General features: G+C 46.8%; 1 protein-coding gene across 1 annotated transcript in view; it reads left to right on the top strand.

Annotated features, from left to right (window-relative positions):
• AK5 (adenylate kinase 5) overlaps window positions 1–20732 on the top strand; it is a 227446-nt gene extending 206714 nt beyond the window's left edge. Inside the window, exons 12-13 of the mRNA XM_008690702.2 lie at window positions 3889–4077; window positions 20593–20732. Of these exons, the coding sequence (XP_008688924.1) occupies window positions 3889–4077; window positions 20593–20661 (258 nt within the window). The 3' untranslated portion in view covers window positions 20662–20732. The remainder of the gene's footprint in view (window positions 1–3888; window positions 4078–20592) is intronic.
• Window positions 20733–21493: the final 761 nt, after the last annotated feature.

Genomic DNA, 21493 nt, shown 5'->3' with positions numbered 1-21493 from the left:
GGAGCGTGTGACTTAAGCGAAAAGCATGGGTGGGGCCTCTGACTCGTTCTAAAGCCAAATCTGACCAACGGGGGCTTTTACAATTCAAAGGGATGAATCCATTGCCAGGCTCACATTAAAATGGGCCGGGCACTTGACATCTATTAATTCATTTCATCCTGGCAATCGTCCTATTGAGGTTGAAACTACTATTATCCTCATTTTAAAATGAGGAAAACGAGGCACCCAGAGAGAACAAGATAGCTATTTTTCTCAACAAAAGAGAATTTCTGGGTGGCATGCCCCTGCCCACTGGTAAACATGGCCTAACCAGTGTCCTGACTTAATCAGAAGAAAACTAAAGTGGGGGTCAGAGGAGGGCCGGGTAAACTCCTCCTCCTGTCCCCCCTGCTGGAATCACTGAGGCGAAGCCATTATCACAAGTCAGCTGAAGCTGCCATTCTCATCCCGGTGGCTGCCCTCAGCTGGGATGAGTACTCATCCCAACTGGATCCCAAGAGGCAGCGAGAGCCAGCTCCCACAAAATAAAATGGTCTCTGACCCCACCCACTTCCTTTCCCCCTGTCTTGCCCTCCTCTCCTGGCCCCGTTTGGCCCACCAGGCATCTGGCCTGAGCCCCATTCTGGAGGAGAAGTCCACGAGGGTGAAGTCACCAGGCTTTGGAACCACACACAGCTGGCTCAGGACTGTCGTTAATGTCCTCAGTGGCTTTGGGCAAGTTAACCTCTGTGAGCCTCCATTTCCTCTTACTTAGAGGACAAAGAATACTCCCTGGCAGGGGGCTAAACGGGTTAAAGCGATGGCTGTCGGTAAAGGCCTTAGCTACTGAAATGTTGTTTGCTTGCAGGATGCCAACCGCCCCTACAGGACACTTGTGCTGTAATAGGGATCCCCTGAACACCCAAAGGTTGTGAAGAACCCAACTCTGCTATGGCAGAATTCCAGGGATTCCAGCAGGGTGAGGTCGGGGGCAGGGAGTTGTCCCCAAGTCTCTGTGATTCATTCAGACAAGGGCAGAGTGCTTTTCCGGTCCCGTGAGGTTAAAGGTAAACCACAGTCTAATGAAAAAGAGGCAGAGCTGGGACACGGAGAGCTACTCCAGACGACTTTCTAAAGATAGATATAGATCAAAGTTTTGAAAAATGATTAAATAGTATTTCAGAAAATGTTCGGTACTAAAACCATTAGTGGTACAGGCCACTTCCAAATGCAGTGACTGCTCCATAGCATGTTATGCGGGAAGGGAGCGTGGGAGGAAGGTTAGGTCAAACCCATTGTCTCGGAAATGGCTTGGTTGAGCAGCTTTTCAAATTATTATTTTGTGAAGAACTGGCCTGGAGATTTTCTTAAAATGCAAGACTGATTCAGCAGCTCAGGGATGGTGCCTGAAACCGCCTTTCTCACTCACCCCCAAATGCTGCCTGTGCTGCTGGGCTGTGGACCACACTTGGAGAATCCATGTGGAAGACAGAACCACCTCTCAGTTCTGCACTTACTTTGAGGCAGAGGGTCTATTACCGCCAGCTCCTGCTCAGATGCCCATTATCTCTGTTTGCACCTGAATGTGTCCCTGAATTCTCTCTCCTGTCTTCAAGAGTGGCCTCAAAACTCCCACGATTAGTCTTCTCATGCAGACCCAACCAGAAACTGCTCCAGGCAGCCAAACTCTAACGCAACCCTAGGCTGCCTCCCGAGCTCGCCCTCTGCTGGTAGACATGAGTCATTTTCTTCCAAACCCAGCCTTGCTGCTCGGAGGCTTATTCTTGTTTTCCAATTAATACAGGCAGAAAAGTTGCATGACATAGTCCAGAGGTTTATTTCACTCTTCTAGATTTTGGAGAATTTTCTCACTCTATTCCTTCAAGTACATCCTATAGAAGGGGTAGATAAATGTTTGATCAACACTTACCAGCAACTTACTGTTCTGTGGTGCCTGAAAGTACTCCTTCCCCACCCCACCCCCACTTTGTTCCCATCTGTCCCAGGCAGTTTCCAGAGTGGGGTGGCCAGCCTTCATTTACTCACAGGCTGACCACTGCAAGATGACTAGAGGGAGCGAGTCTCTTGGTGGTTGTGGTGGTGGAGGCAGCATGGACACAGAGACATCAGGAGCCAGGGAACGTTTTGGGGGAGGATAGGGAGATTGGGAGATTCTCGCTGCTGATCATACCATCAACGTACTAAAACACTTCTTAATCACCTGCCTACTATCTGCAAGACTTGGGACCAGGAGTCAAGCCCTCCTAACCCCGCACAAAGAGATTGTAGCCTAAGGAGAAATAAGCCTAATAGCTAACACTTACTGAGTACACATGCCAAACAACATCCTTACATTATTTTATTTAATTTTATTCAGTCCTTACAGCAATCTGTGATCATCCTCATTGTACAAATGAGAAAATGAGAGGAACCTGACTGGCTCAGTCAGTAGAGTGTGCAACTCAATCTCAGGGTTGGGAGTTCAAGCCCCATGCAGGGCATGAAGCCTACTTAAAAAAAAAAAAAAAGAAAAAAAGGAGGGGCGCCTAAGTGGCTTAGTCAGTTAAGTGTCCGCATTCAGCTCAGGTGATGATCTCGGGGTCCAGGGATCAAGCCCTACTTTGGGCTCCCTGTTCAACAGGGAGTCTACTTCTCCCTCTCCCTCTGCCTGCCACTCCCCCTGTTTGTGCTCTTTCTGTCAAATAAATAAATAGATAAATAAGAAAGAAAATTGGGATGAAGAGAAGTTGAGTGATACTTTCAGTTAATGACAGAGTCAGCTTAAAATTACAATTTGTTATTTTCTCTAGTAGGGTTCTGGGGTTTGATGGGCTTGGCTGGCTGGTTCTCACTGGAGGTCCGTTGTACAGCTGACTTTATACAGTCAGATAGCAGCTAAGGCTAGTGTACGTATCTGGACCCAGGGCTGGCCTATCTAAAACAGTCCAGAGCTGGCCAGGCATCTCTGTTTGCAAGGACATCTTGGGACACCTGGGTGGCTCAGTTGTTAACCATCTGCCTTCGGCTCAGGTCATGATCCCAGGGTCCTGGGATCGAGCCCCGAGTCTGGCTCCCTGCTCAGCGGGAAGCCTGCTTCTCCCTCTCCCTCTGCTTGTGTTCTGTGTCTCACTGTGTCTCTGTCTGTCAAATAAATAAAATCTTAAAAAAAAAAAAAAAGAACAGTTGGACATCTTAGATGACAGTTGACCAGCCCAAACTGCAAAATTTCTCATGATCTTGCTTCTAAAAGCATGCAGCATCATTTCCATCATACTCTATTGGTCCGAGTGGTTACAGGTCAGCTCACCTGTAACTGGAGGAGGTAGAGCTCTGGGTTCTATGTCTCAGTGGGGGAAGAGCTTCAAGCACACCAAGGCAAGGAATTGATGAAGACCACCTTAGAGAAAGTCACCACACCTTAAGCAGCCTGACTCCAACCTTTGTGCATTCCACGCTTACGCTCCGCTGACCCCGCATCAAACAGGCACAGGCACACCGTGCCCTAGTGGTCGCCTAGGATGCAACCAGGTACAAAGAAGGAAGTGATTAGCCCTGCCTCAATAGGTCAGGGAAGGAAGTCTTCCCAGAAGAAACACCCATACGCATACGCACACCTATGTCCCCTTAGTATAGAGGACAGATTGTGACTGCATTAAGTAGCATATTTTATGACCTCTACATTTTGTGAGGTGACAAAGGCTGAGGACATGAGACAGCTCTGAGGCGGCACGTGGAAAGATACCAACCTAGAAAACAGGAGCCATGAAGTCCAGTCTCAGCTCCGCCACAGTGTAGTTCGGGGACCTTGAGAGGAACTAGAAGGTCAGGAAAGGAAAGAACTAGAGGTCCCAGGTCTTTCCAGAACGTCAGAGTGGAATTTCTGACCATGTTGTGCTCCCCCACCCCCAGATTGGAGACCCGCACCTGGTGATCTGTATGGACTGCTCAGCAGACACTATGACCAACCGCCTTCTCCAGAGGGGCCAGAGCAGCCCTTGCACAGAAGACACCACCGCCATCGCCAAGCGCCTTGAAACCTACTACCGAGCGTCCATCCCTGTGACTGCGTACTATGAGACGAAAACACAGCTACACAAGGTGACACATTTCACTTGCCTCCTCCAAAATGAGCGGGTTACCTTTTCTTTCTTCTTTCTTTCTTTCTTTCTCTTTCTTTTTTTTTCAAGAAAAGGGAAATTTTGGTCAAGGGATCTGGGAATTAGAGCTGCATACAGCTGCACAGTTTCACCTTTGCATAAATCAAAATTAAATATCTGTCGTCATCACACAGATCATAAAAAGTTGGTCACAGAGTTTTCACAGATGCCCTTACAGGTGCTGCAAGCAACTCCTTTTTCCCAAATAGAGAGAGGGAGGGCGGGAGGAAGGGCAGGGGTGAGGGAGACATGGACGAGGCGTAGGTTCGGCCTTCTAGACCTCAGCTGAACAGGATGACCCAAAAGGTCTCTTCTGGATTTAATATTCAATGACTTTGAATTTCTAGATTTCTACACAGTTCATAATGGGCACTTGGATTTCTCACAGTAACTGCGATTGAGAAAAGCAGCATACGGGGCCAGGAGAGCAGGTAGTTTGCTGCAACAGTGAAGAGACTGTGGGGAAATGGGTCGCGTCAACCTAACGATCACAAGGGATAATCCCTGGTGAATCACCATTCATTTCATGAATTTGGGAAAACTACTTCCCCTCCATCCCCTCATCTAATCCCCCTTCATCCACTCATCTAATAAACATGTATGAAACCCCTCCCATGGGCCACCCCTTGCCCTAGTGGTTTAGATACGAATCCCAGACACGGTTCTTGCCTCCTAGAGATAGACAAGCCTCTGATCACTGTACGGGGTCAAAGTGAGCACAGAGCCAGTTCCACGGGTACTTAGACTTAAGCAGTCTAGGGGGAAAGGAAAAGCATCAAGGAAGGTCACCGGAGGACAACTAAGCTGAGCCTCAAAGAGGGAGTGACGGGAGGGGAGCAGGGCACCCCACCCAGAAGGAGACCCAAGTAAAAAGGTCAGGAGCAACTGGGAGCTCAGTCTGGCTAGGACGTAGAGTGCCAAGGAAAAGAAGAACAAGAGATAGGGATGGAGAGGGAAGCATGGACCAGATGAAGACGAACCTTATGCTGAAGCAAGTAATTGTCCTGTGGTGGATGGGAGGGGGGCAGACACAGTCAGGACTTAAGACAGAACGCTCAGTCCAGCCGCCTTGCCGATCCAAAAGGCAAGGCTAAGAGACCACTCCCGGGAGGCTGGGTCCCAAAGCACAGTAAAGAGCGGGAGCGCCTACTTTCTGCTGCTCACGGGAAGTTCAGAGGAGGCACCAATCAGTAAATACCCAGCTTGTCTCTGAGGCAGCTACGTCATCCATTCCTTGGCAGAAACCACTGATAGTGAATTCTCATCTTCTACACCAGCTAATGGTCCATTTTCCAGAATCCTAAGAACTTAGCCCTGGGTGTAGAGGTCTGAACGGTGTCCATTGATTTAACACAGGGATGTCAAACACGGAGCCTGAGAGCGCCCATCCCCAACTTCCTCTCCGCAGCAGACATTGCCGACTCACTCGTTCCGGGGCCCTCGGAGCGCTTGTTAGCTCAGCACTCCAGGCGGCTGCTAGCAAGTCATAGGACTTGATCTGCAAGAGGAAACCTGTGTGCTGTGCCTTGTGTAAGCTCTGTCGGCCACATAAAACACACACGTTCAACACAAGCAAAACAAGAAAGTACATAATGTAAGAGCAGGGTCTTAAGAATTCAGGGTCACAAAAGCCTTTACAAGATTAGTGATTTCCACCCTTTGTGCAGCCTGGAACACATAAGAAAATTGTCCAGATAGAGGAGAATTTCTTCCACTTTCGATTTGAAGAGGTGAAAAAAAAAATCCCGAAGTCATTTAGAGTTTAACCACTTGCAGAGTCAGAAAATCCCTTTTCTCTCCCTCTGGAATCATTCTAACCTAAATTCTACACACTCACAGGTATACAGGACCCAGTTCTCAGATAAACCTGAGCTCTGGAATCCTCCTTAGAAATGTCTCAGTTAGTGAAAAACGAAGTTTCTAGTTCCATTTGACTCATCTCGTCAGCTTTCCCTGCATTTTGGAGATACTGGCAGCTGGGTCCATGGTGAGATCACATTCATGATCCGCTTAGCAGATATTTAAGACCTCTCCAGCCCTGACTGCAGAGCAGTGCGGCTGCAGCCCGCGGGACTCCCAGAGGGCCTCTCAGAGGAAGTGCCTCTGCCCATAACTGGATGAACGCGCCCCCTCCCCAGCCTTGCCTAAAGACGGCAGGGCCCTCTGAGTACTGGGCGCAGGGAGGTGAGATTCGTTTGCAGGTGGCCAGTGGGCGTTGCCAGCAGCTGGGCTACAGAAGTGAGGACGGGAGGAGAAGCAGGGGAAGGAGACAGACTTGTATTCCATGGGGAAGGGGAAAGCCTCTGTCCCTTTGTGCTTCTTGGCCTCTGGGCTCCTGCCCCATCTTCTTGCAACAGCATCATCTCTCTCTGGATTCTAAGTGACAGTTTGTGGCTCGTCCCTGTGATGCTCTTTGGATGGTTAACACCTCCCTCCCTGTCTGGTTGGGTTCCTGGGAGCCCAAGTCAGGGCTGTGTACCCTGCAGATGGGGCCCTAGATCATTTCAGTTTTCTTAAAACGAGGTGGAGTGGTGACCGCACTCCAAGACGCGAGCAAGACAAATCAGCAGCTCGGTGAGGTTTACGTAGGAGCTAGAGCCACGTTATGGTCCAGTCCAGAAATAGACCACCCAGCACCAGCGTTTCCCTCAGGCCCAGGTATGCTAAGGGTGACTCCGTCAGCTAACACCCCTGCCTAGTGACAGGCAGCCCTTTTGGCCACCAGCCAGCCAAAAAAAAAGTGCAGTGAAATTTCAAACAAAGGTAACAAAAAAGCAAAGTGGAACTGATCCAGCCACTGCCTCACTCTTCACACCCTCATGATGCCATCTTCATACAAAACGGAACTTCTTACCACATAAACCGAGGGGTGGGGGCGTATGTGAGACAAATGGATCCCCTGACTTCCCAGCTCTCTCCCCTCTCTCATAAAGGCAGCTTTGCTCTGCATCTGAGGAAGCGCTGGAACAGAACTTTTCTTCATTGCACCCTCTCCCTCGCCTGTGCTCTGGGCAGACCTCAGTAATCAACGGTAGGGCTGCGTTTCTACCCAAGTCCGGACAGCTGCCTCAGAGACTTGCCCAACGCCGCAGTATGACAGGCACAGCCAACTCACTAGAGTCGGCCCCTAAAAGGAAGCTTTTCACCATTTGAGTGAGAGAACTCATATTTATTTTAAAAAAAAGGAAAGAAAGAAAGAAAGAAAGAAAGAAAGAAAGAAAGAAAGAAAGAAAAAGAAAGAAGGAAAGAAAGAAAGAAAGAAAAACACTGAAATGTAGCATTTCAGGGTAAAAAACATAGCACCCGGCCAAGGACCCCTGGCAGAGAACATACCGTCTTGGGCACCAGGAAGCCTGAGGCACGGTGGTGTGAACGAGCTCTGTGAATCTGGGTGAGTGATTTCACTGTCTAACCTCGCCCTCCTTCATCCTAAACTAAGATGGATGGACAGAATTGGACCTCCTGGAATCCTCCAGGTCTATCACTATGATCCTTGGGAGGGGGGGAATATATATGTAGATATAATTTTCTAATCATAAAAGTAACAGATTTATTTTGGAAAATACAGAAATCTCATATGAGGTCTTATGAGGTCTTATCACCACTCAGAGGCACACATTCTGGAGTATTTCCTCCAACTTTGTTGCTGTGAATTTTAACAACATGATTGTAACCATAGGTGTACTGGTTGATTAGGGCTCCTTGGTTGTAGTAAGAGGCACCAACTCCAGTTGGCCTAACCCAAAACAGAAAACTTGTGATGCAGCCCACAGCTGAAACCCCAGACCTGTGCGACCAGGTCCCTCTTGCTTTGCACAAATGCCTTCTTCTCTCACTCATCCAGACTTTTCTTTCTCTGGCCCAGAAGCCAGCATACGGCCACCCTGCAAATTCCACATCCACATGTTACCACAGCCGTTCCAAGTTCCAGACAGAAATGTTCTGACTGGCCTGGCTTTGCTCAGGGCCTTCTCCCTGGTCCTGTCGACTCTGGCCAGGCAGGTGGGGTCACATGGGACCTTTTCATTGTTCTGGGGATATTTTGTTGTGGCTACTATATGTCAGATACTGTTCTTGGTGCTGGGGGCACAGCACTAAACACCACAGACTGAAAAGAGAAACATGTTAGACAAGAAAGTAAAATCATTGTTAATAGGATAATCTCTATGAACAAAACAAAACAGTGAGTTGTCGATGGGGCGGGGGAGGGTGCATATATTTAGGTGGGTGTTTGGAAACTCTCTGAGGAGGTAGCATTTGAATTAAAACCTGGCCCCTATACACATGGCTGCCTGGGAGTCTTCCCTGAGAATTGGGTGGGGGATAAGGAATTCCTAGAAGAGAAGGGCTTGTTGTGAGAAACCCCAGAAATAGCTACCTCGGTGGCATATATGGAATTGCATAAATTAATGTTTCAAGCTTCTCTTTTAGCCAAGTATAAAAGTAACAACTACTTTTTAAAAAAGACACAAACTTTGAAAATACAAGAGTATAAAGATAAGCATCTTCCACCGTGGGGCGCCTGAGTGGCTTCAGCTCAGGTCACATCTCAGGTCCTGGCATCGAGTCCCGCATTGGGCTCCCTCCGCAGCGGGGAGCCTGCCTCTCCCTCTCCTTCTGCAGCTCCCCCTGCTTGTGCTCGCTCTCTCTGTCAAATAAATAAACAAAATCTTTTAAAAAAATTTTTAAAAAGCATCTTCCACCCAAACCACTAATGAACATTTTGGTATATTTTCTTACATTTGTCTTTCTCCACCTGGTAGTACTTTTTGCTCATGGTGTAATCAGCCCAGAAATGCCCCAGGCCATAGATGAAGGGGGCCTGATAACAGACGATAACTGTCCCTGGGTTATTTATTAGTCTTAACCAATTTAAAAAGAGAGAGAGAGGCCAAGCACTCGTAAACATTCATTTCACAGATGCAGGAAATCAAGTTCCCTGGCAGCTCTCTCTGCCTTCGCCGAGGAGAAAGTTACGGTTTTTGTTCGCCCATTCTTCCGCCGCAGTGTCCCGACTTCATAAATAGTTTAGCCATTTTTAGTAAGTCCTGAAATAGAGCAACATCCATTGTTGTTCTGGGGAGTCATCCAACCTGGCAGGAGACTTCCCTTGAACTGAGGGAGAAAGAATGAGAAAGGCAGCCGCTGGCACCGCCCGGCAAGGGGGGAGGCAGAAGGCACGGGAAGGTCAGACTTCACCCTTGACAACCCTGAGTGGACTGGATTCCGAAGTTCGGAATCTCACACAAGTAAAGGAAAGCCCCAGATGACCTTTGTACCTTGAAGTCTCCCTCGTTGAGGGCTTTCAGTTGGCTCAACTAACTCTTCAGTTTTTCTGTGAAAATGTGAGAATGTTGCTCTAGTGGCTTTACACACCAATGACAGCTTCACTGGACATAACATTTTGGTCATAATAGTTTTCTTTTTTTTAAAGAGTTTATTCGCGAGACAGCGAGAGAGAGAGAGAGAGAGAGAGAGAGAGAGCGCGTGAGCACGCACAAGCAGGGGGCATGGCGGAGAGAGAGGGAGCAGCAGGCTCCCCGCTGAGCAGGGGCCCAGTGCAGGGCGAGATCGCGACCTGAGCCCAAGGCAGACGCTTAACCCACCGAGCCACCCAGGCGCCCTGGTCATAGTATTTCTCGATCAGCATCCAGAAAACATGGCTCCACTGTTTTCAGGCATTTAGTGTTGTGGAGGAAAAGGCAGAGACAAATTTGGAAGTCAACTGTTTTCAGGTGGTACCTTTAAATATATTGGGGTGAGGTTTTTTTCCCCAATTTTTTCATGTCATTCAAAACTTGCGTCCAGATATCAGTCAGTCCACCTTCATCGACTTGCACTGGCATAGGCACCTTTTTTTTTTTTTTAACTTGAGAGTTTTCTGTAATTATCCTTTATTTTTGATGTACTTCTATTCCTTGTTTCTCCTCTGGTCCTTCTATACTAGCTCTGTCCAAAAGAAACATAAATGGGACCCAATGTGTAATTTTAAGTTTCCTAGTAGCCACATTTTTAAAAAGTCAAAAGAAATGGGCGACCCTGATTTGATTAAGTCTTTGCAACCCAGAGTGTATTTCACAGGGACAGCACATCTCAGCTCGGAGTGGCCACACTCAGGGACTCGAGATCAGCCTGTGGCAGTGACTTCCTCACCGGAGAGCAGAGTTCAGTATCTACCACCCACTCCGTGATGGTCACTGCTGTGCTCTCGGCTTTCTAGGAGAAATCCCAAATGTGTTTGCATCTTTCCGGCTCAGTTTTTCGCACTATCATTCCTGCTCCTGAGCTACTGACATTGGTCTCAATGCTCAGGTGCGTGTCTGTGGGCCCAGCTCATTCTTTTCTTCTCATGCTGCTGCCTTCTCACCACACCTGTTCTCGCGTCAAGACTGTCTGCACTTAGTGGTCACAGCAACCACATCCTCTTACATACGGTCTAAACTAGCCACCATATGCATTTGCCGTCCCTCCCGTGTGTTTGTAGAACACTGTTTCTTTCCCCAGCTTTGTATTTGTCATGCTTTATTATAATGACTTCTTTACATGTCTGCGGCTACCGAGAGAAAGTAAATTCTGTAGTGGGAAGCATTATGTCTGTCTTGTCCACAGCTTTATCCCCGGGGCACATTGCCTGGCACAAGAAAAAAAAAAGTGCTCAATAAATAGTGATTGCTGAGTATTCAGAAAATTATATTTAAAATTTTTCTAGTTCCTCTAGGATATGATTATCAGAGATCTTCTTCCCTAATGAGTCTCTGCGAATGTGTGCCCTTTGCCTGTTTATCTAGAGTGGTTTTCCCCGGAAACCTCGGTTTGTCTTAAGTGTACTCATCCTCTCTTCTGGTGATCTACTTCTGTGTGACAAACCGGTCCAAAACTTAGTGGCATAAACCAACAGCTGTTACTCGATAGCTGTGGCTTCTGTGCTTAAGGCGTTTGGAGGAAGCACGGCGGGCATGGTGCTTCTTTGCTCCGTGGTGTTTGGGGCTTCAACTGGGATGACTCCAGCAGCAGGGGGCTGCCACGGCGCGGGCTGCTGTGTCCACTACGGAGATGGGTCCTCATTCACAGGTCCGGGGCCTCAACGGGGCTGGCTTCGCCGGAACTGTCCCCCAGAGCGCCTACACGTGGCCTCTCTAGAACGGCTTGCACTTGTCACAGCTCGGTTCCTGGGTTCCAAAGGTGGGAGCCTCCAGTGAGTGAGTGTTCTGAAACACCAAGGCAGGAGCTGGGAGGTTTCTTCTGGCCAAGCCTGGGAAATCACACAGCGTCACTTCTGCCACATGCTACTGCTTATCAGAATGTCCCTCAGGCCAGCCCAGGTTCAAGGAGAAGGGGGTTCTATTTCATCTCTCAGTGAGTGAGTAGCAAGGTCATATTTAGAAGAATATGTGGGGTGGGAGATATTGTTTCAACTCTCTTTGGAAACCATAATCTGCTATGTCCTTCAGTTTGGGGGTGGAGTGGAAGGGACTCTCCTGACCCACAGGACGGGCAGGTGACCGTTAGTGTCACTTTATGTGTGCTCGAGGACGGGTGGCACTCAGGACTGGTCCTTTTGGATCTCGCACTGGAAGGCAAGCTGGGGTGCCTCCGGGAGGCTCACACCTAACCTGGGATCTCGGGGCTGAGACGTGCTGAGCAGGGACCACCGCCACCCTGAGATTCACATGCTCCTGTGGCTCGTTCTGGGTCCCCCCTGGGCCAGGTCAGTCCTTCTGGTTTGGGGGGTGGTCCCCCCTCTCCCCTTACTTGTTCTTTTGGTAGTCCGGTCTTAAATTAGATTTAGAAGAGGATGTCCTGGTGGGGCTTAAGGAGAACAGCTCTTGCCTTTGGAAGTCGTGGCCACACAGCAGGAGGATGGATGCCTGGTTTTCTGGTCATTTTCTGAGTCAGGAGCAGATTATGGAATCTAATTCCACTGGCAATAAGTAGCAATCCAAGTTTTTCAGAATTCTTGTGACCATTCACTTTTTTCTGGGTCTCCATTGGCATTTTAGTGGGAAACCGGGAGAGGCCTTATCAACGGCTTGCGGGATCCCATTCCCCAGGCAATTGGGGGGGTGGAGTCTCTTCAGATTCTCTGAAGATCAAACAGGCTAAGGAGAAAAAAGCATCAGCAGGGGATTCAGTGGTCGCAGCTGTGTTAAAACTGTCAAGTGCTCATGTTGACGGCTGGGATTAGATTTATTTCAAAGATTTTTTTTAAATTACCAAAGTAATAAGTGCTTACTAGAATAAGCCAAGAGTAAAAGTATCTAAGTATGTATGGACATGTGTAAATCAAACAGCTAGCAATGCTCCCTCCAAACTTACTCCCCTCAAATACCCAGTGTGAACAATTTACTGTCTATCTTCCACCTCCTCTCCTCACCCTCTTCTTCCTCCACCTCCTCCTCCTTCTTTCTCTGTCTCTGTCTCATATTCTCTTGCTCTCGCTCTCTGACCCCAACCAATCTACTCTGTATAAACACCCGGCCCCCGACACCTACCGAGGTGGAAGCTTCTGTTTTCATGAAAATCCTACTATCCCGTACACATTTCTCTGAAACACCTGGCAGTCCGTACACATCACAAAGATGTTTTCTTTTTAATAGCTATGAAATACTCTATAATACGGATATTCTATAGTTTCTTCAGCCGGTTTGTTTCTAGTTTGTTTTGTCCACTACTAACAACTGTGCAATCAATGGGAACACCCTTATTTAGGCTTTTGTTTCTCCTAGGAGAGACTGTTGAGCTGCCTTCAGCAGAGGCTTTTTTTTAACCCGTTCGCGTCCACTTCCCTTTCTCTCCCTGGCGCTGGAGAAGAGTTTTTTGAATTCAGAAAAGCTCTGGGATTTCCCAGTTGCCAACTGCTTGGCCTCTCCTATCAATGCCCCTCGTCAGCGAAGTTTGCATCTCTGTTCTGAGCGTGACGCCTCCCCGGGTTCAGGCTGGACCTGCCTGCGTGGAGTGCCACTAGCGAGCCGGATTTGGAGACCACGCTCCCTCCTGCCCGCCCAGTGAAAAGAAAGGTGCACGAAGGGGCAGGTGACTTCAAGGAGCCCTAAGGTTCTGTCCTTTCACATGACAAATGAGGCATGAATCTTCCATCTGTCTCTGAGAGACTTAAGAAACTCATTCTTCATGACTCTGCTTGAAGAGTCTTCTTCCTACGCCCCCTCCCTCCCTGATTGTCAGGCCTGCACCGGATCCCCGCAAAGAGACTTGGATTCGGCGCCTTATTCTTTGCACCCCTGTGGTCCTGTTGAAATGAGTTGTGCTCACTGCATATTTGTATCCTCCCAGAACAGCAGGCAGAAGAGAACTCCAGACCCTGTTCTCTTCTATACACTTTCTTGATTTCCTTTCCCAGTGGTCGCTCTAATCACATGGCAGGTTTTACCTTCGCCCCGTTCAGGGCAGTCCCACGTCACTTTAACCCACGTCTCCAGGAGCCATTGACAGGGATTCTACCAGCAGAGAATTGGTGCTGTTTCCTCTAAGGTCCTTGACATATTCAGAATATATTTATGGGGCATCTGTAATGTCCAATGCTTAATGCCAGGAATTCCAAGAGGAAAAGAGACCCATAAAACACTGCACCAGAGCAAGGTGGTAAATATAGTAACAAGATTTACAGAATGTTCTGGGTCTTTGGGAGCACAAGGCCTGGAAAGGTAGGTAAGGCCTTCAGAGAAAAAGAGGATATTTTTCTGCGGGTCCTAAAGGAGAATACAAGTTCCTGACAGGCGGAGGGGAAGGGGACAAAGGCCCTGACACAGGAAGCACCCAGTAACGTTAGCATGGCACTGTGGTGCCAAGCAGATGAATGGAAGTAGGGGGACACTAGACCAGAAAGCAAGGTTGATGCAAGACTGTAAAGGACCTGAACCCATTCATTCATTCCTCCTTCATTCAACAAATTTGCTAGAGTCCCATATTCCCACAGAAAGAGAATGTGGGCCATGTACATAGAATTTACAATTTCCTAGTAGTCACATTAACAAGAAAAAGGCAAAGAAACAAATGAAATGAATTTAATGACATATTTTATTGAACCCAATATATCCTAAGTATTAGCTTTTCAATATGTCATCAATATAAAAATTATGAGATACTTTAAAATATTTTTTACTGTGTGTTCAATATTTGGCACATAAGCATGACTCAATTCAGATGCTAAATTTTCATCAGAAATCGTAGATAAGCATGACTCAATTCAGATGCTAAATTTTCATCAGAAATCGTAGATTGTATTTGTATTTCGTAAGATTTATGGTTAAGAAGGTAGGTTTCACATACCCAAATTGTTCCATTATATTTTTGAATTTTCCAATAATTGAGTCAAGTACCAGTTTTAAAAGTTAGATTGATTTTCTTTTTTTCAAAGATTTTATTTATTTATTTGACAGCACAAGCAGCGGGAGCAGCAGAGGGAGAGGGAGAAACAGGGTCCCTGCTGAGCAGGGAGCCCAATGTGGGGCTCAATCCCAGGGACCCTGGGATCATGACCCGAGCTAAAGGCAGCCACTTAACTGACTGAGCCCCCCACACACGCCTGAAAGTTAGATTGATTTTAATTCCATAGCATTAAAGATTCAGTTCCTCCCTGCTAGCCACCTTTCAAGTGTTCAGGGGGCCCCTCTGGCTCCCGCGTTGGATAACACAGTTCTAGACTATCCTAGAAAGTTCGACCTAAAAACTCCTGGTATTTTAAACAGGAAAATGGCCAGGTAGGTCTTAGAATTTTTTTGATGTCTATGAAAAAGCTGTCATTCAAAGTTAAACTTCGTTCAAAATTTGGAAGAAGAGGAAAAAGAAGGAAAGATTTAAACATTAACTTTTTAAATGGACAAACCGCCCCCGGACTTTGGAAAGTCCTACGTGCTGAGAAGCCATTAACGTGCAGATTTTAAATTGTTCTTAAATTGTTGCTGATGCTTGTCTTTAAAGGCCTCCATAGCCCTCCTTCTTCCTAGGGCCTTGAGAACAAGAACTATGTGGCCTGACCGGATATGTGAAGTGGAGGGCTCCCCAGAAGCGTCGTTTACATAACCCTAACTTTTGAAGAATGCATCGGGCGCTGGGCCCCAGACAGCGCGCAGGGGCTGCATATGAAGGGCTTTGCCTTTGCCGAGCCCGTCCAGCAGTGAGGGGACCCTGTGGTGGGGGGCTCCGTCTGGCTGGACGAAGGATGAGATTAAAAGAGGAAGAAGGTGGCGCACACAGCAATCATAAACCACTCAGTGGCAGCTTGGGTTTGTCCCAGAAGCCCCATGGCGCCAGGACACGAAAAACAAAACTACAACTCAAGCCATGTTTGTAACAGCGTGGGAAAATTCAGGAGAAGCGCAGCTAGATGGGGGCAGTGTCTGAACCAGCCAACTGTTCTACGGTTTGCAAATTCACAGAACTAGAGAGAAAGAATAGACAAAATGTGCACTTCTAAGGCAGTGTAACTACTTTCCTAATTTAGCAATATGTTCTTCTGACTGCCGGGAAATGTTACCACTGACTGCTCTCCTTTGAGAAGTCAGGTGAAAACTCAGATTTGACTGCATTTCCTGGTCACTTGCTCTTAGCTTTAATTAAAAAAATATATTTTCTTTGCTGATCACTGACTGCAGGATTTTATATCAAGTCTCAGACCCAAAAAGATTCTTAAAGTCAAAAGCAAATCCACTTACCTTGGTTTCAGTGAAATTAAATACCTTAAAACCTCATACGCTCTGACTTTGCGGATTCAGAGCTGGAGGTCTTTGGAGAAAAGGACGTCATGAAGCTGACTTTAACCCTTAGTGGGAAAGGAGAGTTGCTATGGAATAATAGAGCATAAGCGTTGGTTATGGAGCAAAACCTCAGAGGACATCTTATTTTCAAGTTTGCACGATTGCTGAGGAAGTCCCCCCCTTCACATAAAACAATCAGGATCCAGGATTCTTACCTGCTCACTAAGGATGTTCAACACTAGCACCTTGTTAGCTGGTTTCAATGTGCTAAAATTATAAGCACTGAGAATGGTTCCTGTAACTTAAAATGCACTCAGGAAGTTGGCTCTTTCCCATTTCCTTTGAGTTACAGAGTAATACATGAACGTATCAGTCACTTACCGTTCTCTTAAAATATTCTCCGTGTGGGAATTCGCGGAGCAGCGGGACCGGAGACCTGACCTGTCTGCCACTAATATGGTCACAGACAGTGTAAACAGTAGGCCACGTGTTTATGGATCTAGACCTTCTCACCCGCCCCCCACTGCATGGGAGGGAAACTGAGAGGGGCCAGGGAAGTGAGTGAACAGCCTTTCCCTCCTTCCAGGGTTGGTAAGGCAAGAGCAGGTTTGGAAGGGGAGTGGCAGGTTTGCCCAGAAGGGATGTTAGGAGCGCAGGCATTGATTCCAAGGGACGCCTGGTACATTCAGGTTAAAGGTAGGAAGGCCTTATGGGGCAGTAAAAAGGAAAAGGAATGAAGTACTGATACCCACTAAAACATGGGTGAACCTTGAAAACACAGTGCTTAGTGAAAAAAAAAGTCACAAAAAACCCCACATTCAGTGTGTGATTCCATTTATGGAAAATGTCCTGGAGCAGGCAAACCTCATTCCGAGCTTTTTCCGGCCTCCTTTTCTCCTTCCCCAACCCAGGCAGCATTTGCTCTGTACTCAACAAATGACCCACTGTTCCCTGAAAAATCCACGTGCTTTCAGATCCCTACCCCTTTGCATATGCTGGTCTCTCCACAGAGAAGCCTCTCATTCTTTATTAATGCAGATCTACTCCTGTAGGCCCAGCTTGACTGGCAACACCCAACAGTCCTGATGCCCAGTGATGGGCACCTCGCCACCACGAAAATGTGAGCCGAGATTTGGAGTAGCGTAGAGTATCAGAGCTAGGACCAAACCTGGAGGTTACCATGTCTGACATCAGCTCCTTCATAGAATAGAGGAAGAAACTGAGGCCCCAAGAGGATGAATGGCTAGTCTGACTCCTGAAGCTCACCGGAGATAGTACCAGGTTATCATCGCTCCTGATACAGTGCTCTTTGCCTTACACTTCAGCCCTCTTGTAGGCAAATATTTATCGACTTTTATGCACCTTTGATTGATTGTATTGACTCATACTTTGAAAACCCTTACGTTAAGTCCCCATTATTATCACGTAATAGAATCTGTAGGGCTCTTTATGGTCAACAAAGGCTTATCATTCCAGCTTCATTCCTTGCTGCCCCAACCAAATTCAACCATGCAGCCATTTTGAGCTGGTGGATATAGTATCATGTAGTCGAAAAGTGCAAGGACTTTGGAGTCAGAGACCTGGGTTTTGACCTGGTCCCTGCCACTTACTTAGCTGTATGACCTTGAGAAATTTATCTTTCAGAGCCTCAGTTTTGTCATGTGTGAAATGGGGGATGACAATATCTGTCCTCCAAGATCGTTGTCAGAATTACGTGATTGTTTAAAAGCACTTAAGCTGGGGAGCAGGGAATGGAGTGAGGGAGCAAGGGAGGGGGGAGGGACTGAGGAAGGGAGGGATGATGGAGGGCTTGAGAGAGGATAAGAGAGAGAGAAGGGAGCTAACAAGCAAGGGCAGAAGTGGAAAAAAATTTAATTAATAATAAATTTCTTAAATAAAAGCACTTATGCTTCATTAGTGGTAAAGTTTATCATTGATGATGATGATGACGATGACGACTTTCTTCAGGAAGCTTCCCAGCCCTCCCAACATCCTGGAAGGTGTTCCTGTATCCACAGCTCCTGTACTTACCTCAGAACAGCGTCAATTCCTGTTAAGTCTTTGTCTCTCCCCTTGAGCTGTGAGCTCCTTGAGAGCAGGATCCTTCTGTCTTGTTCAGCTTGATATCTCCAGCACATAATATATCGTTAGCACCCAGGAAACGTTTTCGGTTGACAGGAAAAGGAAGGAGAGGTAAAGCAAGAGGCGAGGTGCTGTGAGGGACACAAACACGGCAAGGCCGAAGTCTGTGTCCCCAGATGGAAAGCCCCTGACTCTCCTGTAAGGATCGGGGAGGACACATTTATTGGGGGAGGGGCACTTAAATTTTTAAAAATTTTAATGTTTTCTTTATTGTGAGGTATATCATACACACAGTATTTGCATAAGCAGTGTGGACGGTTTGAAGAATTGTAGAACGAACACTGTGTGATCTCCACACGGGCCCAGCAGCTGGAGGGAATGGCAGCTCCCTGGGTCTCCCCAGGTCATCCCTTTTCTCCTCTCCAAGCAGTGGCCACTTTCCTGTCCCTCTTGCTCATCTTCCTGCTTCTCTTTAAGGTTTACCACCCATGTCTGGATCCCTAGCCGACACAATTTAGCGTGGCATGTTCTTGAATCGCACTGTATGCACATTCTTTCAAGACTTCTCTCACGGCAACTTCGGGAGGGTGACCCTTGTCGCTGATGCAGCTGTGGTGTTTCTTCCGTCACCATACTCTTCCACCACGTGACTCGGCCACCATTTATCCATCTACTGCTGATGGACTTTCGCAGTTTTTCCAGTTTGGGGCTTCTACAAACAACACTTCTGTATACATTGTTGGATCTATTTTCTGGGCTATTTAAATGTGGTGGGTTTTTGTTTTTGTTTTTTTTGGCAGGGGGGCTGGGGGGGGTGGGGGTTGAGAATTTATTTTACCTTTGGGATCTGTGAAGTCCCTAGTGTTGTGAAATCGAAACTAGTTTGCACAAAGAAAGGTAGGCGAGAGTGGAAGAAATCCGTGTTTCTCAGAGTGTGGTCCAAGATGACCCACAGCAAAATCATCTGGACAGTGTGTTACATATGCGGATTAGAAGGCCCAGCCCAACCCTAGCAAATGAGAACGTGTGAAGGTGAAGCCTGAAGAAGTTGCATCTTAGCAGGCTCGCTGCCCACCCCTCCCACGAGTCTTAGGTGGGTCTTAGGTCTTCCTGTGGCTGTCCCGGGTGTGGGGAGACACACGTCAGTGGCAGGGACAATGTCAGGCATTTTGAGGGAGGAAGGGGTAGTAGTGCCTTCATGCCCAGGAAATCAGCTCCCTCCCTGCTTCCTCTGCTCCAGGCCCTTCGAAGTGGTGTACCAACAACGTCCACGGGACCAGCTGAGCCCCCAGCTTTTCTTCTCTACAGTCCCGCCCCATGCACTATTCCCATCGTGTTCCAGGTGCTCTAGAACTCTCAGAAGTCTCCTTTTAACTACTTCGTCTTTCCATGAGCCTCAAAGATACTTTACCTTAGCAAGGCACTTAGTTTTTGTTTTAAATAGATTTTGAGTTTTAAATCACAGCAAAACTGAACATAAAGTACAGAATCCTCATATACCCTTGTCCCCAAACACAACCTCCCCCACGATCAACATCCCACACAAGCGCAGTGTGTCGAAATCGATGAACCTACATCAACACGTCATTCCCACCCAAAGTCCAGGGTACATTAGGGTTCACTCTTGTGTTCACACTCAATTTGGATTTTGACAAATATATGATGACATGTACACACCATTAGGTTTCACTATCATAAAAATCCTCTTTATTCCACCCATTCATTCCTCTCCCCACAACTCAAGTCTTTTTACTGTCTCCAGTTTTGCCTTTTTCACAATGTCGTACAGTATGTAGCCTTCTCGGATTGGCTTCTTCCACTTAGTAATAGGAATTTAAGTTTCCCCCAAGTCTTTTCATGGCGTGGTAACTCATCTGAGTGCTACATAACATTCCATCATCTGGATACCACAGTTTATCCACTCACCTAATGAAATCTTAGTTTCTTCCAAGTTTTGGCAATTATGAATAAAGCTCCTGTAAACATCCGTGTGCAAGTGTTTCTGTGGACATGAATTTTCAGCTCCTTTGGGTAAATACCAAGATGTACAATTCTTGGATTATATGGTTAAGAATTTTTAATTTGTAAGAAATTGCCAGAGTATCTTCCAAAGTGGCTGTACCATTTTGCATTCCCATCAGCAAAGATTTTGCATTCCCAACAGCATTTCTGTTGCACCACTTTCACCAGCATCCGGTGGTGTGTTTTGGATTTTGGCCATTCTAATAGCTGTGTAGTGGTATCTCACTGATGTTTTAATTTAGACAAACCTAGTTTTGAAACAAGTCCTCACTTTTTTCTCTGTGGTTTTGGGGTTTCCCATTTTAAAATTTTGCACAGCAAGTTATGAGCAGGTAATTCTTTTTTTTTTATTATTAGAAACGGTCTTATCTACAAACATTTAAGACTAACTTTCTAGGGGTGGCTCGGTAGCTCAGTCGGTTAAGCGTCCAACTCTTGAGTTTGCTCAGATCATATCTCAGGGTTGTGGGATCGAGCCCCATGTCAAGCTCCACGCTCAGTGCAGAGTCGGTTTCAGATTCTCTCTCCCTCTCCCTTGCCTCTCCCTACACTCTTCCACTTTCTATAAATAAATAGATAAATAAGATCTTTAAAAAAAAAAAAGACTAACTTTCTCTTTTTTTTCCTTTTAAATATAGGTAAATGCAGAGGGGACACCAGAGGAAGTTTTCCTTCAACTCTGTGCAGCTATTGACTCTATTTTCTGAAGGCAAAAAAGCATGTACATTAAGGAGAGTGGAAACAGAAAGAAAATTAAAAGGTTCATCCCTTAACACAATATGTTTCAAGCTAAACCTTTTGTGCCCCCGCCCCTGCCCCAATCCTAACATTGCTGTTTGCTCCCCAAGTTGACCTTTCTGAGAGGCGTCTGGAAATCATGCATGATGTATTTCGTATGATCACCCTTTTCTTCCTCACTCAGACAGCTGTCCGCCCCCCAGCACGCACACTTCTCTGTCATCTCGGTCGCGCCTCAGAGCTGCTGGTGTTTGAGCAGCAGTGCAGTGCCAGTCTGTGTCAGTGGTGCCCTCAGGACTCGCTAGAGTCTGACCATTTGGTTTCTATCAAGCAGGGGTTTAGCGCCCCTAACTCCCCAGCACATTTCCCTTCCTCATCCTGAGACTGACATGCTATTGCCTGATGAAGGGCCTTCATCTGAGGCATCTCCCCTAGTGGCTATTTTCCCAAGTCTCATCCACTAGTAGTAGCTCAGAGCCAGAGACACTGGGTTGACAACTCCCAACTACTGGTAAGAAATTTGATTGAATTTGAAAATTTGAAAATAAGAAATACTACAATGTGAAATTGTACAGTTTTTCCAAGACAGTAAAACCCAGACTAGTCACCAATAGCAGGTGTCCATTCATTTTTCAGAAACTGGCTACTTAGAATGTTGTCATAATGGCTAAGAAAACAAACTGGATAAATTGTCTATCCTAATCTCTTTTCTATCTGGTGGTGCATTTCAGCAACAATATATTAATACCGATGACCAAACATAACTTTAAAGCATGAAGTGATTTGTTAACTGAATTCACT

Source organism: Ursus maritimus, unplaced genomic scaffold (genome assembly GCF_017311325.1).
Source record: "Ursus maritimus isolate PB19 unplaced genomic scaffold, ASM1731132v1 scaffold_12, whole genome shotgun sequence".
Taxonomy (NCBI): Eukaryota; Metazoa; Chordata; class Mammalia; order Carnivora; family Ursidae; genus Ursus; species Ursus maritimus.
The sequence above is the reverse complement of the archived record's forward strand: the minus strand, read 5'-3'. Positions and strand labels throughout refer to the sequence as shown.